This window comes from Caenorhabditis remanei, chromosome V (assembly GCF_010183535.1).
Source record: "Caenorhabditis remanei strain PX506 chromosome V, whole genome shotgun sequence".
NCBI lineage: Eukaryota > Metazoa > Nematoda > Chromadorea > Rhabditida > Rhabditidae > Caenorhabditis > Caenorhabditis remanei.
In genome coordinates, this window is record NC_071332.1 from 11209754 (window position 1) to 11233374 (window position 23621).

The following is a 23621-nucleotide window of genomic DNA, read 5'->3' on the forward strand; positions in this document are numbered from 1 at the left end:
AGAGCGGTTTGAATGACGCATCGCTCAAACACAGAACACACAGACTGACTGTCCTTGAACGATTTTCACAATCGTCTTCTTTCATCCTGCGTTTCGGCATAATCGAGTTGAGCTGTTTTGATTTCGCAATCTTTTTTTCTGGAGGTTCGTCTTTAATAATTGAAATTAGAATTTAATGGTTTTGACGATATGATATCTGGCCCATACACATCATTATGCGAGTCAAGACTGGAGTTGGATTTCTCCGATGACTCATTTCAAGACAAGGGCGTGGCCTATTCTTTCGAAATGATAACAGTTTCAGTGTTCCGCCCACAAGCAACCATTTCGTTGCCCCCCCCCCCCCATTCTAGTCAATCGGCCTCCCACATCTTCAATCTCCCGAATTTTTTTGCTCCTTCTCTACAAGACAAAAACACATATCACGTTTGATTCGTTTCTTTATATATATATATATATATATATATACCAGCCTGTCTCCCCCGCCTTCGGCGGTTGAGCCGGCTGGTCTCTCTTCATTCGCGTGGCCATTAACTTTTGAATGTGCCCGCATGGCCGAGTGGTCTAAAGCGGCGGTCGTTGTCCAAAGCACGCCAGTTCGGTTTTGCCCGCTGGCTCAGTTTCTCTTCTCTTTCCAAAACCGCTGCGGACATCGCCTCAGACAAACAGACAACGCCCAATTGTCTTTTATATATAAGAATGATAATGTAAATTTTGTGAACTTTCCTCAATGTTGCTGGGCCCAAAGTAAAGAATTGGAGGGTAGAGATGGGCGGTGTAGTTGTCTGCGCGTACGCTAAGTAGAGATTATACGCTTCGACTGTCGCAGCACCGAGTTCTTTTCGCTAATTACTCTCATCAACTATTGTTTCCACTGTGCGTCGGTCCCCCTCCTGTATTGTGTCCTTTTTTCCTTTCAAAGCCGAAATCGATGGCGGTTTTTAAGTTTCCCATAGAAATGCTTTGAATCTTCAGATGTTTCTACGCTTGAAGAAGACATGATTTAGAATGATTTAGAATTGTTTTTCTAAGGTATTTTATTCTTCATGATGCTGCTTCTTTCATTTTGATACGGTTTCTTCGTCATTTTTGTGCTTGCTGACTCATGTTCCGTCGTCTATATCGTTGTGTACAACACAAAAACGGGTGGTTTTCTAATCTCTCTTCTTCTCCCCTCAATTGATACCAGAGAAAGTATATAACGTTCATTCGAACTGAGAAAATGTGATGACTAATGAAATATCTTTTTTTTCGAATTTTTTATTAGCTCGCATAGATTTCTTCTGATGGCCTCTAGAAACTAGATCAAAACGGTGCAAACGGAGAGTAGTCACCGTGTTTTTTTTTATTTCGGGAGTGAGACTGAGTAAGGGCCGGACAATGGTGTGAGTGTTGCACATGGCGAATGTTTGCTCGGTTCTCTTTTCACTCTACTCTTCCTCACTCTTCTCTAACAGCTCTTCAGATCGTTCACTCTCTCTGTGCACGGAAACGATGACCATTCGGTCTGGGTGCTGCTGCTATCCGCGCCGCGTTTCCCCCAGTCTTCTACTTGTCACTATCTCTCATTGTCTTCCTCTCTAAATTTTCAATACTCTATCGTGCCGCTCCTAAGCGGACGCGCTCGCACAGGCAAGCACTCTGACTGGCGGTTGTGTTGTTGGTTGGTTGGGGTGGTTAGGGTTAGGACGAAGGGACGGCCCGACGTTTTTGCTTCTTTCTATCCCCTGTCTCTCTGGCAAAGCTTTTTGTCTCTATTTCTCTACTAGCTTACCAGTGGGGCCCACCAATACTACCAATATACCTCACACTTATCTTCTAGCTGATTCTCTTATCTGGGTTACACTTTACCTTGTTGCGTTCTTTCCTCCACTCGTGAGAGCTTCTCATTCTTCTCTTGTTATCTTCCTTCACTCGTGATTAAATCGATCGATTATGAAATTTGGAATTTACAGGAAACTCGACTTGATTCTCGGATTCTTTCCACCCCTACGCTACTAAACACATCAAGATGGTAAGTTTCTGGTTTTTTGTTTATTTATCCTTTATCGGATGTATAACATCTTTAGAAAATTTGGAATGTTCTGTTTGAAGTGTGTTTTATTGTAAAAATTCGAACTAAAATTGGAATGGATTTCCTCTGTCATCTAACCTAACCCCTCTATGTGTGCTCTTGTTTTTAGAGTTCCGGAGTCATGGTTGATCCTGACGTGCAGACGTCTTTCCAAAAGTTATCCGAAGGAAGAAAGGAGTACCGCTACATTATCTTCAAGATTGAGGTTAGTTTGTCTTCTTTTTTGAGAAGTCTAAATCTCTCGATTCAGTCTTAAGAGAAATGAACTAATTTCAGGACAATAAGGTTATCGTCGAGTCCGCGGTTACCCAGGATCAATTGGAAATCTCTGGTGACGACTACGATGACTCCTCGAAGGCTGCCTTCGACAAGTTCGTTGCTGACGTCAAAAACCGTACGGAAAATCTCACTGACTGCCGTTACGCTGTTTTCGATTTCAAGTTCACATGCTCGCGCGTCGGAGCTGGAACATCTAAGATGGACAAGATCATTTTCCTCCAGATGTAAGTTTCCAACCAATTTTTTCAAACAAACTCAACTTTTCCTGCTTTTACAGCTGCCCAGACGGTGCATCTATCAAGAAAAAGATGGTGTACGCCTCTTCGGCTGCAGCCATCAAAGCTTCACTGGGAACCGGAAAGATCCTGCAATTCCAGGTAAGAATGACGCAATTTTTCCCATCGCTTCCCCAATAGTAACGAAAGTTCGAACCGAATTGATTTCTTGTTCAAAGCCTCTCAATCTGATTAAAAAGAGCTTTTTCGTGTGTTTCAAAAATTCCCGATTTTGAGCTCAAAAATTCAAACACTCGAGAACTTACAACTTTTCGTGCGAAAACATCAACCCTATGGTCCGATGAAGGAGCAAGATCTCCAAATTTCTTATACTCGAGAACACCTTTCAAATCTGTTATTGATTTTTTTTTCAGGTTTCGGATGAGTCCGAGATGAGTCACAAGGAGCTCCTCAACAAGTTGGGAGAGAAGTACGGAGATCACTAGACGCCCGTTTGATCGAGAGTCGACCTTCTATCGCCGTTTTTGTCTTCACTGTCCTTCCTGTCAATAGTTTTAATAGCTTGATATTCTCGATAATTCGGCGAATGTGTGCAGTTTGAATGTTTTTCCGAGTGTTTCGCTCTCACCCCTTCAACAGTCACTTATTCTTCTTTTTGTTCTTGAATTCTCCTCGTCATTTTCAAAACTGTCACATTAGGACTGCGACGACGATTATGACGATATGATCGTCTGACTTCTCTATTTTTATCATTTCTTAACAAAGCTAATTTATCCTCTTTTTTATCGTTTTCCTGATTGATGATTGATATTCTGGGGGCGATGTGTGTGCCCACTAATTTAATACAATGTGTCGGGTAAGCTTCTGAACGACGAACACGTTAGATTCCCTTTTGAAGCTTCACTGTTCTCGTCGCTATGAAATGCGTGTTAACCCTTTCTCATTTCGATTATTTTTCAATTGTAAACGCCTCAAAAAGCCTTTTTCTATTTCGTACTCTCCCCCGGAATTCTTCATCTTTACATTTTCCTTTTTTTCGAATCTTCTATTGCGTATTTATTTCCCCTTTATTTCACTTTTCTCATCTCCCGTTTTCACGAGAACCCGCCCCAAACTGTTCATGTATGTGTTGTGTTTATCAAAAAAATTATCACAATGAAATCACGTTTGGAGTTTGTATTTGATGTGCCTACTTGATCTAACAATCCTAATAATGTGTGGAAATTGTGGAAAATCAAGTTTTGTAGAAATAGGTCGATCTTATTATTTATTCTCTGAAATACAGGCCTCTGGAGTCAAAGTCGATCCATCGTGCAAGAATGCCTACGATCTCCTTCACAACAAGCATCAACACAGCTACATCATTTTCAAGGTGGGAATCAAGAAAAAGACGAGAATGATGAAAACAAACTAATTATATTCAGATTGACAAGAATGATACCGCTATCGTTGTCGAGAAAGTCGGAGAGAAGAGTGCTCCATACTCTGAATTCGTCGAGGAGATGAAGAAGCTTGTCGAGGACGGAAAGGAGTGCAGGTAGATAGACAATTAGGTAGCTAACATTTTCGGGATAATCAATTGAGAGAAACATGGAAGTATCTGAAAAACAGCGAGAAAGCTTACAGTTCTCTCACAGTTTCAAATCTAATTTTTCAAAGAAACCGAACTTTCAACATCGAAGGAAAATCCCATACACGAAATCTAGAAAACTAGATAAATGACTGAATCAAATTTACACTTGTTCAGATACGCTGCCGTCGACGTCGAAGTGACTGTTCAAAGACAAGGAGCTGAAGGAGCAAGCACGCTCAACAAGGTCATCTTCGTTCAATAGTGAGTTTTGATGAATTCAAAAAAAGTTCTAACGTCTGAGAAGACATTACAATTTAGCGACAATCGCATTTTGAACTCAAGTGAAGATTTTGTTGTTTTACAACGCTTTCTTTTGAACAGAGAATTTCTTATATCGATTGAGAACAATTTTATTTAAAATTTCAATAACAGACTCCACTTTCAAAACATTCCGGTATAAATGACAAAAACTACAAATTCTGAAAATTCCAGCTGCCCAGACAATGCTCCAGTCCGTAGACGTATGCTCTACGCTTCGTCTGTCCGTGCTCTCAAGGCTTCTCTCGGTCTCGAATCTCTCTTCCAAGTCCAAGCATCTGAGATGTCGGATCTTGATGAGAAGAGTGTCAAGAGCGATTTGATGTCCAACCAAAGAATCTAAATGACCCATCTCACACCATCCAACTTTGATTAATCCCCTAAAATCTTCTTCTCTTCTAAATCAAAAATGTTACTTTTTTCTGGTACAACCTAGTCTCTGGACAATTTTCAATTCAAATCAAATGTGCCTTTTCTGCTTTTTCTAAATTATCGATCCTTTCTTTTTTTTTCTGTCTGTAAGTTTCGCAAAAATAAATTTTTTTCAATCAAAAAAAGATTCTTGATTGTCGGGAAGACCCCTTGAAGTGGATATGAAGCAGTTGTTGTTGTGCCATTCTTCTCGGAATCCACTTTCACCAAAAAACAATAAAATAGATGTTTTCCCTCCCAATTTTTTCAGAACCTCTCCCTTTTTTTCATGGAGCACCACAACACAAGAGATTGAGCACATCTTTACTTTTGACCCTCCAGCCACTCGACTTCGGCCTCTCCGAATTATCTTACCTATGAGATACCTTAACTTTTCTCTTAGTTTTTGTTTGTTTCGAGAGACATTTTCTGTCGAAATGAACAGAAAACACAAGAAAACGGATACTTTTTGCAAAGTTTTCTGCCAGTTTTTCGAAGAATTCGGCAAGAGACTTGTGAAATTCATGCACAACGTTTGCTTGACTTTTTTGTGTTTTGAAATTTTTCTGCTGAAATTTTCCAAGTGTTCAGATAGAAAATAATTTATCTGGAAGGGCTCCGCTTTAAAGTTTAAACTTCGGTTGTTTCGATATTCCAGGACTGAATCCCAGAGCCAATTTTTTCTCAAAGTTTCACATATTTCGGGCAAATATTGTTGTTTCAAATGCTTCCCGAGATACCAGAATCTAAAAAAATCTGGAAGATCTTTGTATAAAAAATCCCATGTTTTCTTCATGTTCTTTTTTATTCGTTTCACCCCATTTCCCCTCCCTTCTAAAATGAATGGCCTCCAGATGCGGTTTTCTTGATTTCGTTTTTTTATGTTCCTCCATGTATCACGGAGAGAAAAACACATAAATATGAGCAGTTTGTGCGGATTCAGACCACATTTCTTAGATTCTGAGAGTTCTTGGTTCGTTGTAAGAGTGCTATTTATTTTGCTTTCAGACTGGATTAAGGGATAAGAACTGAAATTTTCTGCATTTTGAGAAAACCAAATATCGAACACTTTTTGAATTATAATACCAAGTCTTCAACACACAGTAAATTTGCTCTTGTGCCTAAACTTACGGCATGTTTCATTCCTGTAGTGTCGTACACAAACATCATTCTACAGTAAGTCTCTCGAGAAAGTTCAAAAACCGTACAGAAAAGTTACGTGCCTATCGACCGTTCCTCTCGTTTCCATCTATCCGTTCTGTTTTTCTGTAAACAAGAAATCCCCTCAATTCCTCCGTGTCGCAATATCCTTCAATTCCATTTTTCCATTTCCCCTATCCTTTGACATGCCTTTCCAATGCACCTCCTTGCCGCCATCGGCTCTAGACACATAACATTACGAGATTTCTGATTTCTTATCACTTTTCTATCTCTGATAACCTCTTCCCTTGTCATTTGGCACCGTGCCAAGTGATGCTCTCACATCAAGTTTTATCACTTCGCTTTCATGAGCCATTTTTCCATTCTATCTCATCCTTCTGCTCCATACTTCTGCTTCACCCAACAACAACACCTGACTGGTTTCTTTTCTCTGCAACGCTCATATCTCTGTACTCTCTCGTGTATTGTTTGAGGTGAAAGGTCATGGAAAGTTAAAGTTTTGGAGAAAACGGAATGGATCTTGTGACGAAAGTGTGGATGAGTGACTGTGAGCAAAAGACCTTTTGTTATTGATCCTATTTTGATTGCTTTATTTTTGATCTTGGTCTTGAATTCTTTCTCTTCGTGATCATGATCAGTGGCTTATTACCGGTTCATGGATCTCCACGAGCTGAAAACAGATTTTTGAGATTTGGTTCAGATCAAGAACTAGTCTGGACCAATGTGATGAATTACAGAACTTTCAGCTCAATCAGCTTCCAAAATATATCGAACTCTGCCATCTTTGTTCTCCATATTTCCCGCTCAACTTTTTGTGAGCATCTGAAACCGCTTGATTATTTCTTTGCATCTTAGTACTCAACAGAGAGCCGACCTTTTCTAGAAAGTTGCTTCGAACCCTAATAACCGATCACGTATCTATTCCTACCCGGAAACTATTCAAACCCTCCATGACCTCTCTATCTCTTCCATGTGTTCTGAGCATGTTCTCTGAGGTCTTGTGACGAAAATTACAGGATAACTAGGATGACACTCGTTTCTTCTTTTGTTTGTTTCTTTGGTTTTTCAATTTTGTGATTTGATAATTTTATGAAAAAGTTGGAAGCTGGTATCACGTCATACGTTTTTCATATCAAACAATTCCGCTTTTCTTCTTACTGTACACTTTCCTATCTTCCTCAACTTCAACTCACTTTGTTTTTCCAGAATTATCAAAGATGTCATTTGATCTAGAAAGTTGTGAAAACTCTGAATCCTCTGGATGCTCCATTGAGGACAAACTTCCCACCAAAAACTGTTTGATTCGTGGAAAAGATGGTGTCTACGCCGTCGGTAAAAAGGTTGCTCAAGGCAGATATGGAGCAGTTTATGAAGTTTTAAGACGAGCAGACGGAAAACCATTTGCATGCAAATTGGAGATCTGCGAAGCTCATTCACATGGATTGGATCAAGACTACAGTGTCATGACTAAAGCGGCAAAAAGAGGTCAGTTAAAATGTTTCTGAGATTCAATCAATTTGAAATTTCTATTTCAGGAGCGGAGAATCTGGTGAGAATGATAGATCGTGGAAAAATAGAGGAACATTTTAAATTTATAATCATGCCATTGGTAAGTTGTGATAACATTTTGAGACTTTGACTAATCCTTTTTCAGCTCGGTGAAAATCTGATGAACCTCCGGTTCCTCTTCGAAGACGGTCGTTTCTCCCTTTCCACTGGTCTCCGTTTGGCACTCATAGCAATTCAACCTATTCAAGCCCTTCATCAGATTGGATATGTTCATAGAGATATCAAGGTTGTTTTTCTTCTGATTAAAATTAAAATCAAATTATTGTTTTAGGCGTCAAATTTCTGTATTTCGGATCCGCACATGCTCCAACAGAACCCAGAATCATTGAAATTGTGCCTGATTGACTACGGAATATGCAGATCATTCAAAGACAAAAGTGGAGAATTGAAGACTCCAAGAACTGATATAAAATTCCGAGGAACCAACAGATATGCCTCACTGGCTGCTCACTACGGAGAGGAACAATCAGCGAAAGATGACATGGAATCATGGTTTTATATGATGATCGAATTGATTTCTGGTTAGTTGGAAACTAATTTATATTAACTCCATGTCACTTCTTTCTCTAGGAAACCTTCCCTGGTCATTCATGCATCGTGATCAGAACAAAGAAGTCGCCGCGATGAAAGAAGCATGCAGAACTACGGACGGTTCATTGATAATGATGAAATTTTGTCCGAGAGTAAGTTTTGGAATCACGAAGTCTATTTTCAGAACGAATGTTTTCAGATTGAATTTCACCGTATCCAGGCGTACCTCATGGGTCTGAAATATCAGAACACAGTGGACTATACATTCATCTCTGAAATGGTCCATTTGGCAATGAGAAACAATGGAGTGAGGATGAGTGAGAAGTTCGATTGGCAAGAAGACTAAATAATCTGATTATTCTTTTCGGCTATTCAATATTTATTGATATTTTGTGCATGATAACTAACCTCTGAAAGAGAACAACTTGCGAAAATAAACGTCTTTACTCCTACCTCTCATTCTGAAAATAACTTCCAGATCGTTCCCCAATCACGTGAGATTCGAAATTAATAGTGCTCAATAAGCAATCATTTCCATTTTGTGTTCTTCATGATGCTCCATGAGCTCTGGCCTCCTAAGAAACTCCAGATAAACAAACAGAAAAAGAAAAATACTAGAAGAATGAAAAAGATGGAACAAATAACAAATTAGCAATGAAAATGCGCATAAAATTACAAAAGTGTTGGTTTTTTCTTTTTTGCAGCACACGGAGAGAATCGGAAATGAGGAACGCATTTTCTGGAAAAAAAAGGAGGAAAACGGAGAAAAGAGATGGAATGGAGAGCAGTTGAGACTTTGAAATATTTATGCGATTGGGTGATGAAAAGATGTCTAACCGAAACGAAGTCAAGGTTTGCCACTCAGTTTCATGCGGTTTTAATAGCAACTTATGGCTTAATGAAACATTTTATAGTTTAGTTAAAATATGAAACTTGAAATTTAAGTCATGAATAGTCTCGGAACATTTAACAAATTTATGTTCTAAATGTCTTTGTTTCTGTACGATTCCGAAAAGTGTGGCCACTAACGGAAAATTGAAGTGTATAGAACACTCATCCTTTTGTAATAAAAGTGTATTTTTAGAACCAAGATTTGAATGAGAGTTGAGGATTATACTCCTTGAAAAATTAATCTTCCAATTCCATGACCAATGTGTGAACATTCTGTGATAAGATTACACCTAGATGGATTATCCAGAATATATTAATGCTATCCAGAACCAGTCCAAAGCGAGTTCAATCTGAAGGAAAGTTCATGAACTAAATTGAGTGAATTCCGTTTGAGATCCACTTTTCTATTATTTCTTTTGTATTTTATTTTACAGAAGAGGCTCTTAATGTACTCGAGAACTTCTTTTAGAATTCATTCTTCATTGTTTTTAATCCAAACTTGTCGCCTTGTACACATGAAATCATTCCTCACGCTCTGAAAATCTCACAATTTCTCGTTGTGAATCTGAAAATGTTTTCTGCAACTCCTTCGTTGTATATTTCTCTAAAATCAAAAGTTCAAAAATTCACTCATATTTTATATGGAAAATCACAAGTATCCGGTGCTAATTATTGGGATTTAAGCTATGATAGTCATGTGCTCTACTGGGATTGAAAAACATAATTGAATCTCGGAGGATTTCTAAATTGCTGTCATACTACACAAAAAGCCATCACAGCTTCCAAAATCGGGATCTTTTTGGGTTTATCGGTACTGTGCCCAAGACTTTCAAATTTGGTATGAAAACCTTCTACTCAATTTCCATAAAACATGGCTCCCTTTCTTCTTGACCTTTTTTCTGTTGATATATTTTCATAATTAATGCTCTGAATATGTTCTGATCTTTTTTGTGAGATCGGGGGTTTCAGCTCAACAAATTCGGTTACACTGATCTTGATTTCTGATCAGTGAACTCTTTACTCAATTACTTGAGAATCAAAGTAATTTTAAGCTCCAGTCAAAAGAATCCGGTTCCACTTCAACTTCTGAATTTATTTATTCTCAATTCCGTTCAGCCTTTCTTCACCACTTGTCAATACTTCACATAAATCTTTCAAGTTCTTCTTCTTCTCTTCATCCATCCAGAAAACCAGTAATCAGTCAGTCAGTTGTCTACTCTGACAAATGAATTGGCACTTCATTAAGAAAACGGCACGTGGATTGAAGAAGAGAAATGTGGAAGAAGTGAATGAAGAAGCCGTTGACGCCTTCTTCATTTTGAAGAAGAATAATTCCTCTTCTCCTGCCGTCGTCGCCTTTTCTTTCCTTTTCTCCGGAAGTGCATCATTATTTTTGTTGTTGTTCGAGAGGGGAAAGGTTACTGGTGCTACCAGTTGTCATTTCTTGCAAAAAATGAGTGTCGTTAGGTTTCGGTGTTACCATAAGACAGATTTCCTTTATCTGAACCCCACAATCTGAATACCAAATAGAACAGTATTTGATATTTGATACATGCTTTCATGCGATGCCAACTCTTTCAAACTGATTACATCGTACAGTACCTGATTGTTTATAATAGTTATTGCAAATACTAGAAGACTTCTACAAAGAACTGTCGGTTGTAACTGTCTCTTTGTAATTGTGGGAATCCCCAAGATTCTATGAACGTCCCAGTTCCACAAAGTTCAATAAAATACGAAGATACTTGATTTTTTCAAAAAGTCTTGATATTCAATTGATCATAAAAACCACAAAACCACCCTGACTCACTGGTTTTCCTTGAAAATCAACATTCAATACACAGTGATTTCAACAAAAGAAATCATTGAACAGTGTCCTTGTTCAACAAAAAGTGATAACTTCTCTAGACATTAAGGAAGCATCATTATGACTAACGAGAAATTGTCTGGTTCATTACTTTCTTTTCTGAAAAAAATACTGAATTCATATAAAAAATCAAGGATTAGAAGATGAAAATGTGGGCATTTTGTTAGATCCGTTCAATCAAGATATTCATTTTAATCTTTTTCTAGTTTTTCTCCATGTGGGGGCATTTGTATGCATCCGAGACGAGACTTTGAAGCTTGTTTTCTCTAATATACACACCATTCAATATCTCAATTCATCTTTTCAACTTTTCCTATTTACAGAAACTATGATAGGCGTCTGGAATTCCATATACTTCCGTCGCTTTGAAAATGATCCGGCCCGAGATGAAGCTCCACCCGCAGAAGGAGATCCAATGACCACTGAGGTACGTAGACTCGATAATCGACCATGTAATTGTTAGGTTATCTCGTATATACTGACATTTTCTCTTCGGTTTTGCATTCAATTTCTCTTAGTGATCTCTCAATCTTCATATTTTCAACTTCATTTCTACTTGATTCTGCTTTATTTTTTAAAATAAGGAGTTCTTTGAGATTAACAATGCACTCAGACGAGGTCAGTTTCCAACGTTTACTCAAATAAGCTTTTGTATCGAAAATGATCTGAAAAGAATGACGTATTCTTTGCAAACCTACAGTAGTAAATTGGAAAAGACACTTAAAAATAAAAGAACACACTCATTCGATATTCTAAAATATTTGAATTTCTAAATTACTCGAAGATGTGTGACGTTCGAAAGAAAAGTGTTCAAAATTGGAATCGAAAAAGTGAGTCAGGAGTGGGCTCTTTTGAATTTTAAAAGATGTGGAAGTATCCAGCAGACCGCTGAGACTACCAAAATATTCTACCGAATATTAACAGCTCGACTCTCGGACTGGATTATCGCTCAGAACTCATTGAAATCAGAAGAGTGCTCAATGACGTCTGTGTTCCCTGCTTTTTTTCCTGATGCGACTTGTTTTTGACCTATTCTCGAAACCAGAAACTTTGCTAGACCATAAAAAGCATCATCATTTTCTTGCGACAAGAACATCAGACACCAAAAATCTTGTTGTTTTGTTTCCTGTTGCTTAGCAGATATTTTTATTTTGTTTACCTTTTCCTGCTCCTTTTAGTGCCTTCTTGTCTCTTTTTAAAATTTAAAATTTCTCGGTTTTCTTCAAAAAAGAAAACGTGCGAAATGTTCAATATTTCTCGCTCTATTGCACTCTGCTCCTAAGTCATTTCCTTTGAATTCTGCGCTCTAGATCAAAAAATTGGTTTTTGCTAAAAAAAATCAACAATTATTCGTTCTCTAAATCCCTCATTTTCGGAAGCATTGAGCATATTTCTCGAGTGCTCACCGACCTCTAGAATAGAACCAAAAATTCAATTTCAGACCAATTCAATTTCTTTTCTAAAGCTGTTTTTTTTTAGAATTATCATGTTTTCTGCGCGGGGGAGTCGAAAAGAACAGCTGAAGCGAAGAATAGGAAAAAATTAAATTTTTTAATCCTGTCTAAACTCTAGAAGACAGGTGAAAGAGAGGGTGGATATGATTAATTTCCGGGGAGATTTTTGTTGCCAAAACGAGAAATTTTTCTAATTTTGTGCTTGTTTCTCGTTAGTCATTCTAATTTTCAGGTACCAGATCTATTTTGGTTTGTAAACAATTTTGAGATAAACACAATGGAACCAGAGTCAAAATGAAAAAAGCTGAAATTCAGAAATGAGAAACCGGAAGCTTACAGGCAACTCGTATCACATTATGTTAGAAGTTACTCTGTATGGTTTCAATACAAGGTTTAGTAAATTTGCCATGTTGAAAAGAAAGTCTGTATCTGATAAACCTTTCTTGAAAGCCAGAAACATATTCACGGTGGAAAACCAAAGTTCTCAATCATACTTTCAGAATCCCATCTTTTTTTGTTCAATTTTCAAAGTTAACTTTTTTTTTTATTCCGAATCTGAAAATGAAATCATTTTCAGAAAGTCTGTTAAAATAACTATTTTCTTCGATTAGAAGTTCATAGATTTCCCACTCCCTGAAAAGTACTGAACAGACAGGAAAACTTGCTCTTGAAACTTATTTGATTCAAGTTAAAACCAAAAATCAGTTTTACAGACATTGAAACTATTTGCCCTGACAGAAACTTCTCAAATCAAAAACAAAATGTATTCTCCAGAGACCTAAACCTAGGTTCATTTCACCCACTTAATCACCATCTGACCAAATAGACACTTGACAGCCAAAAACCAATTTCCGGTTCCAAAAACTCTATTATGATTAGTTAACACCAATGGCAAAACCAGAAGTAATATGCATATGTTGTTAGTCGGGTGGATAGGTTTTTGTGCAAATTTACAGCCAATTTCCGGTTCACTGGGTCTTTCTAGAGATTCTCAGTCTGAAAAAAGTAAGAATTCTGTGAATACTTTTAGCCCTTATCTGTCTTTTGTGTGCATTAGAGCAAGGGATTGTCTCACGATCCAATGGAGTTCTTGGTTTGGTGCACTTCAAGACTTTCTAGAGAGTCAGAAAGAAAGTTTAGAGAAGTTTTTCGTTCGTTTTGTCAGCATTTCTTGTTTGAGAATGTCTAAAACCTGTTTCAACCGGACCAAAGTTTTTAATTGCTCGGTGTCCAATTTAATACGTTCTAAAATCAAAAAAGATCGTTCAGACTGATTATTTGATCTATTTTCAAACATTTAATATTCAACCTTCTGAAAATCAAAATTCTCGTGTTTTCATTCATCAACTGGTATTTAGTAGGTACCAATTATGACCTCACCTGTTTTCATTGATAAATCGCTCTTTCAAATCATTTTTGACTTATTCGAAGGAGTCTTCCGATGGAAAACGTATCTTTAGTTTGATCCACTCCCAATCCAACTACTCCCTGATACTAAAATTGTACTTGCGATTGCGTAGTTTCGAAATCTATACACATTTATCTGTCAGTTTTTTCCCATGCAGCCATAAATAACCAGTAGTACAATCTTTTTTTGTACGTTGAAACTAATACTCTGACATCACCATCCGATTCTCCTCCCTTTTCCATTTTTCTCATTATTCCCTTTTCCGGATTTTATTCCAACCTAATCCCTTTTCTTAAGACGCGTCGTCCTTTTTTTGTCATCTACCACCACCAAAGAAAACATTCCCAGGCGTCTCCGAGGGAAACGAAAATTTTAAAATTAGAAAGAAAAGAACAGTAGTTCCCGTTTTGTTCGGATTTCCCAGAAATAGAGTTGTTGTGGGAAAATCAACTGAAGTATTTTTGGTTTTTCCCGAATCTCAGTTTTAGTTAGTGCGGGAATGTCTGAAATTGTTCTTTTCAATTTTCTTCAATTTCCTCGTTTCACATCCGTTCTTTTTGTTTTCTTACTGGCTTCTCAGAAGAACTTTTCGGGTAAGACTAACCCTCTAATTTTAGATAAAAACAGGGTTTCGCTAGGAGCTCCGGTGAGCTGTGAAGCTTGTCCATTGACGTTGTTTGAAGAAATCTCAACGAGCAGAATTGATTTTTTATTTTCCTTTTAAACTTGGACTGGTTTTAATGATACTACTTTTTTAATGAAGACGGAAATGGAAATATTCTGATTCAGTCTGGGTGAATCAGTCTCTTATCGAGAATCTCGATGACTCACAGAATTCTTATTTACGGTTGATTGAAGAAGTAGCAGGATTGTCCCGATCAAAGAATAGAGCAACTTTTATTTTCTTATTTTATACAATTAGCTGTCCAAAAATAATAGTCTCTGATGTATTCTATTTTGAGATGTTTAAAATTTACATTTCGAAAGATGACTCACTTCCTACTGAATTTTTGAATAACAAAGCTTTCGGATTTCGAGTTGTAGGTCACATTTTTCCGGAGTGACCTGCTATACCCTCCTCTTTCAATTTCCTATTCTCCACATATATGAAACTCCAACTTCCTCTTTTCATACTTCAAAATGAAACAACCGGCCCCCAGTTTCACTCTCTATTTTTTCGTTTTTTAACCAGAACGAATCCCATAAATCACGCTCCAATCATAGAAAAGCAAACAGTCAGCCATGTGGAGAAGGCAAATAAGAGCGGTCGGAGACTATTGCCTAATCCGTTATTTTCACGCAATCTAATATGAATAATGGCTATTTTTGTGTAAGATAAGCAATGCAACCGGAAATAACAGTACACATGTATACAATGACCCATTTATTACGCTCTCTATCGCGGAATCCCTTGATAAAGCACCAGAAAAAGGTAAAATAAGGTGAAAATGATAAAGTTGACGGTATGACGAGCAGGTGACTGCGAGGAGTGCGTGCGGGTGTTGTCATTGATGGCGAAGGGTAAAAAGAGTGACAATGCACCCAAAAAACCTTCGGAAAAGATGGAAATCCATTCAATGCACTCACAACAAATACGCGCGCTCCTCCTTGCACCCGTTCGCATATACGAAACTATTCGCAACTGAATGAGTGGGTGTGGGAATCTCAGTGAGAGAGTGGAGGATTAGAGAAGTGCAGGGGAGCGCGTTTGCATATTTACTTTGCGAGGGTATTTGAATTATAATTAATTGTTAATCAATATAAAATAAGCCTGATAACAGGAAATAAAGGAGAATAATAACAAGGTGAGTAGAACAGAGAGTAACGAAGGTTCTGAAGGTCCTAGTTTTGTGGGCAAAACCTTAGGGGGCCTTCAGATGACCTTCAAGTTGGCAACTGAGAACATTCTCTGGTAAAGTTGACAACACTCCCGGGGGGGAGGGGGCGACGGATTCTTAGCGTCTGCGCTAGCGTCAGTGATATGCACGTAGTTGATGGGCATGCTCTTGGCTTTGCGAGAGAGGTATTCTCTGACGCGTCCCGTCGGCAACTCGGCAAAATCATCTTCTGCAGCTTCAGCTGGTATGATCCTTTGAGGATCTTGATAGGTACTCTCGTCTTCTACTCCATTCCCGAGGAGTTCGAAGTCCTCGTAGTCTGGCTCACCAGGTTCTCCAATACTTTCAAGTTTATCGGTTATTGGGTTCAGTGGTAGATTTGATTCTGGTAAGTTGTACTCAGCTTCAGCAATATTTGGCAAGTCATTTGTAGGGAATAGCTCGGGGGCGTATCTCATGTCGGGATCTTCGAGAATTGCGGGTGTTGGCAACTCAAATGAGTTGTTGTCCTCTGCTTGATCAGCTTGCTTAACCGCCTGTGTAGATGGGTGGTTCAGTGGATGTAGTTCAAGCGGGATCAACTGACAGACTGCACGTGAGTACAACTTGCCTTTCACCTTCACAATCGCTGAGCGAATTTGTCCATCTCTTTCAGATCTTTCGACTTTAGTGATAATGCCTAGTGGCCATTTATGCCTTTTAACCAACTTGGTAACAACGATGACCACCTGACCCACTTCAGGTTTGATGAGCGAACAACGCTTCTTTTTGTGCATGTTTTCTCTCAGATGGAGCAAGTATCCTGTCGACCATAACTTCCACATTCGTTCCGTAGCTGCTTCCATCTTATCTAGATGTGCTCGAACTGCTGCCTCAGTACTTCTTGGAGGTACATTGGGGTCTTCAGATTCGGCTGGAATTTCAGTTAGGACTCCTGGGTTTATGAAATCGAAGGGTCTCAGTGCGACCATGTCTCCTGGAGATCTGGCGTGTGGGATCAGAGGGCGGTTGTTGACCATTGATTGAGCTCTTGACACGACATATTGAAGCGAATAGTAGTCATACATTCGTGCCCCACACTCTTTGGTGATCTGGGTTTTCACGAGTTTTACCACTCTTTCGTAGATACCGCCTTGCCATGGAGCGAGAGGTGTGATGAACTTGAAGTTGATCAGTTCTCTGGCGAGGTACTCGACGAGTGATTGACTATAATCTGCATTCTTAATGTCTTTGTTGATGATCTCACCGCTCAACTTAAACGTGGATGCGTTGTCCGAATAGATACTCTTTGGCACTCCGACTTCTCCGAAGATCATTTTGAGTGTTTGGATGTATCTGAAGGCTGTTCCATCTGGAACGACTTTGAGGACTGCTCCGCGGGTGTTGAGACAAGTGTAGATGAGGACGTACGCTTTTTTGGCTGATCTGCCATCGTCTGCTCGGTACATGATTGGTCCTAGGTAGTCTAGTGCTACATTTGAGAACGGTTTAGATGGAGTAGTACGGCATTTAGGGAGATTTTTAGTGTATGGATAGTCGAAAGGGAAATTGTTCACTTTCTGACACTCGACACATTCTCTGATGATCTTTTTTTAGGATGCCTCCAAGTTTGGGAATCCAATACTTGGTCCGGATTGCGGATACTGTATACGTCTCTGGTAGATGACCATTTATTTCATGTGTCTCTCGAGCGATTAGCTGAGCCAGCGGATGTCGATTGTGGATGAAGATTGGCTCGCTAGCTTCCTGTGGAAGTACTGGAGATTCAATTCTTCTGTGCACTCGACGTATCCCTTGTGTGTCAATTTTGAACTCAATGTCGGTTGGGTATTTGTAGTCAAGAGCTTCACAGTCCTTGTAATGCTCGGTGATAATGAGCAATCGAGCTACCTTTGCTCTGTGGAGCGGGCAGTCCGATTTGGTGAACTCTTTCATCACTTGACTTTCCCATGACTTGTTTTTAAGCGAGATGCTGAATGAGCACGGAATCTGTACGACTATTCTAGTCAATTTGGTTAGAGATTTTGTTGCGTAGAACGGAATGAACGATCCTTTCCGAGTGACTCTGATGTCCGTAGTCATCACTGTATCGGATGGAGTCTGAGCTTCTTTGTTGGCCGCGGGTGTTGTCACTTTCTTTTTTCTTTCCATAAGCGGCTTTCTTGCCTTTTTGGTCTCTGGATCAATGATCTCGGAGTAGACCAATTCTCTGAATTCTGCTGGGCAAGTGACTTTCCCTTGGATCATGCATGGCCAATCTCCCGGATCCTGCTTGAGGAAATCCGGGCCTTCGAACCACATCTTGCTGTTCTGGAGTTCAGTGGTGCTCATTCCCCTTGTGGCAAAGTCAGCCGGGTTCTCCTTGGTTGGACAATGATGAATTGTGGTATCAATGCCACATTCCTTCATCTGGTTCCGATTCTCTTGGATAGTTTTTATCCGATTTCCGACCCATTGGCGGGTGTTCTTTTCTAGGAGAATCCAATAGAGAGCACAAGCACTGTCGGTGAACAGCTTGATGGACGCGATGTTTACACGGAGCTCTGCGATAATTGCACAGGCTAGATTGGACGCACATTGAATGCCAAGAAGCTCAAGTTTCGGAATTGTCCAATTCTCGTTCTTTGACGGTCTGATTTTGTTCTTACTGGCGAGTAATGTCACAATTGGTGGTCTCCATCCACGATGCTGTAGGCGTAACAGACTGAAGCGTAGTTGTCATGCGAGGCGTCACTAAACGTAGGCAGGTGTTTTTAGAATGTCCCTATTCTGTCGTAAGCTGTCTAGGTACGCTAATCGCTCTGTCTACGTAGTGGTTACATAGAGCTCTACACTCATGGAGTAGCTCTTTTGGAGTTGACTCCTTCCAATTCATGCCATTATTAGAGAAACGTTGCAGTAACCGTTTAAAGGTACTAGGCTTGGTGTCACTAGACCTAACGGGTCGAACGTCACCGCCATTTTGGACGCAACATCTCTTTTAGTTGGATGATTAATATTCAGCTGGGCTATTTTTACGGATAGTCTATCCTCAATCGAATTCCACGTATATCCAAGCAGCTTGATAGTGGACTGTTGAGCTCTATCTGCTGGTGATAGTGACTGCACGGTCTCCGGATGATTTACAATATATTCTCTCAAGTTCCTTCCCATTTTTTGGAAAATTTCTTTTGAGTCTTTGATTATTGCGGAGATTGCTGATTCGTCATTCACTCAGAATAGGCAGTTGCCAACGTTAATGTTGTCCTTGATCTCTTTATTGAGATCATGCGGATTGTTGTCCAGGTTATAGGTGATATATGCTGCAAGTTGGAAGTGGCTGCTAGCAACTCCGAATGGAATACGTGTGAATCAATATACTTGGATATTGTCGGCTGTTGCGGGTGCTGTTACGTCTTTCAGCCAAAGAAACATTGTCACATTACGGAATTCGGGTTGAAGTCGGACTTGATGGAACGCAGTTCCGATGTCAGCTACCACGATGATTGGTGGGAACCTTACTCTGACTAGAATTCCGAATGTAGGAGTGATTATGTTAGTCCCGGCGTATAAGCATTCATTCAATGAGAGTTCGCCGGCAGCGTGGCTGGAGGCGTCCAAGACAATGCGTAGCTTGGTTGTCATTGAATTTTCTTTTACTACGCAACGATGCGGGATGTTGTACTTTGGACCTTTGACTTTCAGCATCTCCGGTGTAACCTTCTCAATATAGCCAGCGATTTCTTGATCAATAATAATCTTCGCGTACTTTTCGAGAAGATCTTTTCCTCTCTTCAAAGTCACAAGAAGACTTACTAATCTTTTGAACGCTACTGCATGATTGTCAGCTATACGTACTTGGTTGCCATTGTAGGGAAGTACTACTTCCAGTTGTCCGTCTTTGTTGAACTTGACGGTTTTGTTGAATTCAACAAGTAGGTCGAGAGTGGTCCTTTTGAGATCATCGGATACAATTATGTGCTCGATTCCCAGATTCCCAACTCTGTTCATTTGGGCAATAAGATACGTTAGCTTGGTCATGGCGTCTTCAGGTTCACAGCAGTTCGGAATTGTGTTGGCCATGTTGAATGTTGATTGATACTCGTCAGATTGCGGCGTTGTTGTCCGGGTGACCATAGGTCTAGCCTCGGTACAGAATGGAACAAAATTCCGAGCTGAGTTTGCTCCAGAGCTCTTCCGGATGGAAGAATGTGTTCTCGGTATTGTCGTTGAGCTGAGATCCAGGATAACAGGTGGTTTCCCAGAATCATGTCAATCTTTCAACCGTTGTATTTTGCACTGGTTCTGACTCGTTGAGTATCAATTCTATGGCTTTTCTATACTGTGAATCTTCTGAAGAACACTTTGGAGCAGCGAACTTCGTATTTGGGAGTATTGGGGTACCTACGATCATAGAAGAAGGTAGATTTTCGGTACCATATAGGGATACTTGTAAGGTATAAATCTTCGTTCTGGCCACTGATGGAACAGAGTCCTTAAACTGTAAGTTGTGTTTGTTTCAAGACTAGGATTGACCGCGCTTTGATTGTGGCCTCAAGAATGAGGGATAACGATGCGCCCGAACCCGCCAGAGCCAGCAGATGTTGTCCATCTGAGGCCTCTAGACATGGGAACGTTAGGTGGCTGTTGTCACTATCAGCAATCGCTGTAGTCACCTAATGCGGTGGATATCTTGCCAAATATTTGGTAAACAGCAACGTGTCCAATTCATTGGGATCTTTGCCCTCTGACCAGTCGACAGAAACGAGATTTTACGATACGTGATAGTAAGCAACAAGGCACTCGGTAGTTGGGATTTTGAAGGGAATTGCTGTACTCTCACCACGGTGTGTGGAAACGTCCGATGAGTCAATTTCAGATTAACGCCTTTAGTTCCTGGGGCATAATAGCCTTCCAGTGTGGCGTTGGTGGCAGGATCTGTGTATTCATGCGGATGTTGTGATACAACGTAACTGGATCCCTTCTCCCGTCGTTTGCGCTCTTGTAGCTTTGTTGACCTGCGGATGCTGTCCGACTCTGATTGGAATTCGTATAGTGTACAGCAGCGTATGACTCTGGCAGTTCATTCATTGGAGGCTGATTCATCTGGCTAGTGAATGTATGCTCGATAGTCATGACTTCGATTTCACTGCTGATGAGATCGAGGATGTGATCATGTGATCGGTTGCTGGAACGCCTTTGTCTTTTAGCTGTTTTAGTTTTAGCTTTTAGCTGTTGAAGAATTCCGGCTATCTTCACGACGTCCAAACGCATTGCTTCTGGGTCTGTTTTGATGGAACGGCATTTTCTGCAGCTTCGAAATGAGGCTGTGCCTATTGTTCACCTTTCCATAGACCTTCTTCAATGAGCAGAATGTTGTCATGATAGCGATGTGTGAGTCTTTAGCAAGCGAGATGCAGTTCTTTGCTGGACCAGTAATATGATTCAGAAGAATGGCATACTTCGCCTCCGCGTTGAAGTTATTGTTCGATAAAACGAAGGCAACCATTCGCTGCTCCAGTTCATGAACCATGCTGATATTATGATGCACTATCTGCTTTTGATTCTCAGCAACCGAATGTATCGCTTGCATGATATCTTGCATGTTTGGAGTATTATTTGCGATTGGTGTCTCGTTATGTTGTGGCACAACTAGAGGGCTTCTGAAGGGTACTGGTGCGCTCAAGATTGGTGTTTCAATGTGTTTTTCAACATTAGTAATGACTGAGGCTCGTGTGCCCGCAGACGTCGAAACCATTTGCATCGTGGCTTGGGCTCTTGTTGCCATAGTGGCTGGAGCCGTGGCTACATTATTATTCGGAGTCGACGCTGCTATTGGCGATGGTTGAGCAGTGATATGTTGTGGTCTAGCTGCGTGGAGAGCAAGCGCCTGATTCGGCATTGGTGAATGTTCAACATGTGGTTGAGCCAATGTCATAATATTTTGCGGCTGTTGTGCAAGCTCATTCTGCAGAGAGTAGACACGATCAATGTTTTCAGTCTCTTGAGCAGTTCTCCTTCTGACGTCCTCCTCGTGGGCTCGACGATGTTTGTCTGCATTGATCCTTAGGATACGGTTCTCTTTCTTGGAGTCTCAAGTTCATGAGCTTGTGACCGTTGGCCAGCTGGTCAAACGCTTCGTAGTCGTAGTCCATTTGAAAGATGTTTCGTGCTGCGGATGATGTGATTGGTCCGGAGCTAGATTGAGACTCAGTGCGGATAGCGGATGGTTATTCTACAGTTGTGGACTGCATGTTGTTCTGGCGGACGTTGTCCATGCCGCTACCGACCTCGTTAGCTTCTACCAATCTGTCATCTTCCTGGGCACCCGTTCCATAAGGATCGAATTCAGTTGGGCGACGACCACAAGATGCCAGGACATACTTTAAACTGTTGACGCCGTTGTTGAGGTCAAGTAAGACTTCGTTGGCACCACTGTCATGGAGAGCGTCTGTGACTTCCTTGAGGAATGCGTCTTTATCCTTCGATGCTTGCATCTCAGGTTTATTGCTTTATCTCTCGAAGGCTAGTTTATCAGTGAGTTCAAGCATTTCGGCGTCAATACTTTTGAGATTTTTGTTTTCGGGAACAGCGAAGAACCACGTCGCCGCTGAAGCTTCAATGAGCTCCTTGGCTTCGTTGATGTCCCTCGTGGTAACCATTCTTTGAAGGACCTACAAACGACTGCATAAACGCCGTCTGTTGAGATCGAGATCTTGAGCGGTTGTTGGCTCGTGTATGTGGCACTTCGAATGCCGAAAGAGCGGAGAGCTCTTTGCGGCTTCTTGGCAGCGAATTTGAAGAGCGGCTAATACGGCTAGACATCCTGATGAGTCGCGATTGTCGATGACGATGTTAATCCAGTTAACTGCAAACGGGTCGTTGTATATCTTGAAGTTGCTTACGCAACCATCTGCGGTGGAATCTGGAGCCGTGAGATGATGAATAGCTAGGATCTTGTGATAACCAGCTCCTCATATGAACACATTTCTGTTGAATGATGTTTGTATGTGTTGATGTTATGAAGTATTTCCAGACAGCGGTGAAACTGTTGGATGTTTGTATATTGCACAAGCAGTGCAACATACTGAATGAATGGGGTGGGATTGAGACTCTTCAGTAACCAAGAGCTGCGCAACTCTTGGTGGAAAGTCACCGCGCACCCGTCAAATTCCAGTAAAACGTCGGAATCATCTGGGCAACATAGCTTCATAGGACCCGCCCATTCCGGCTCCGACTGACTGTCGAAGCGTCGAGCATTGGAACCGTGGGTTCGCAAATGCTAGGGTGCCTACTTATAGTGGCTTCCTCAGTTCCCTTTCGGAGACTGAAACTGAAGAGCAGCTCCTGCAATCACCGGATTCAGCGCGACCACAGGTCCGCAATATATGCTCCTCATGCAGTAGCTGATCAGAGTAAAACCAGTGTTTCAGGTAATATGTTACATACTCGGACCAGTTAGGCATATTGATTCTATTAGGAATAAGTTTAGCAGTCAGCGCTGAGGCGCAAAGTTATGTCTTTATTAGATCTTTTGTATGTTACGCGAACTAGATCAGTGGTTTTCCGTGTTAGTGTTACGGTCCCCCTATCTATGTTTCACGTGCGATATTGTAACTTTTTGCTGCGTATTCTTATAACTAACTTCATCGATATCAATCAATACAGATTTGCTGCAAGAACATGATAAAAACAGCCGACCAGACGGTGTCTTGTCTGCGTTATATCTCTTTGTAGTGCGATATTTCTTTGTTACTTTGTTGTTCAAAATTCCTCGGGTACCAACCAAGGATTTGATGTTCGAAATCTCGCTACCAACGTCATTACTCATATAGTCCTCTGCGTATCGGTTAATTACTCCGATACAGACAACCTTCTTTCTGCTACAATCTGTAACTGCCACTTATAGACCTTATTCAGTCAACAAAGTCACGTGCATTGGCTTAATGAGTATTCTGTTGGGTCCTCAGGAGTTGGTGACTCCTTCGGATACTACAATGTCCTGGATACTACTCAGCGTTGACTACCGTCA

At 40.4% G+C, this 23621-nt stretch overlaps 3 protein-coding genes across 3 annotated transcripts; all 3 read left to right on the plus strand.

Moving 5' to 3' along the window:
* Window positions 1–2195: 2195 nt before the first annotated feature.
* Window positions 2196–3074, plus strand: GCK72_019004 (uncharacterized protein; the record flags this gene model as incomplete). The annotated part of the gene is made up of 4 exons (XM_053732837.1): window positions 2196–2279; window positions 2351–2577; window positions 2631–2730; window positions 3003–3074. 4 exons carry the CDS (start codon window positions 2196–2198, stop codon window positions 3072–3074), a joined length of 483 nt encoding a protein of 160 aa, XP_053581750.1.
* Window positions 3075–3802: 728 nt separating this feature from the next.
* On the plus strand, window positions 3803–4823 carry GCK72_019005 (uncharacterized protein; the record flags this gene model as incomplete). Its single annotated transcript, XM_053732838.1, has 5 exons — window positions 3803–3832; window positions 3875–3961; window positions 4014–4126; window positions 4337–4423; window positions 4655–4823. The coding sequence occupies 5 exons, from the start codon at window positions 3803–3805 to the stop codon at window positions 4821–4823; spliced, it is 486 nt and encodes a 161-aa protein (XP_053581751.1).
* A 2446-nt stretch (window positions 4824–7269) lies between these two features.
* GCK72_019006 (uncharacterized protein) lies at window positions 7270–8498 on the plus strand (the record flags this gene model as incomplete). Its single annotated transcript, XM_053732839.1, has 6 exons — window positions 7270–7537; window positions 7588–7661; window positions 7707–7847; window positions 7893–8142; window positions 8192–8304; window positions 8352–8498. 6 exons carry the CDS (start codon window positions 7270–7272, stop codon window positions 8496–8498), a joined length of 993 nt encoding a protein of 330 aa, XP_053581752.1.
* Window positions 8499–23621: the final 15123 nt, after the last annotated feature.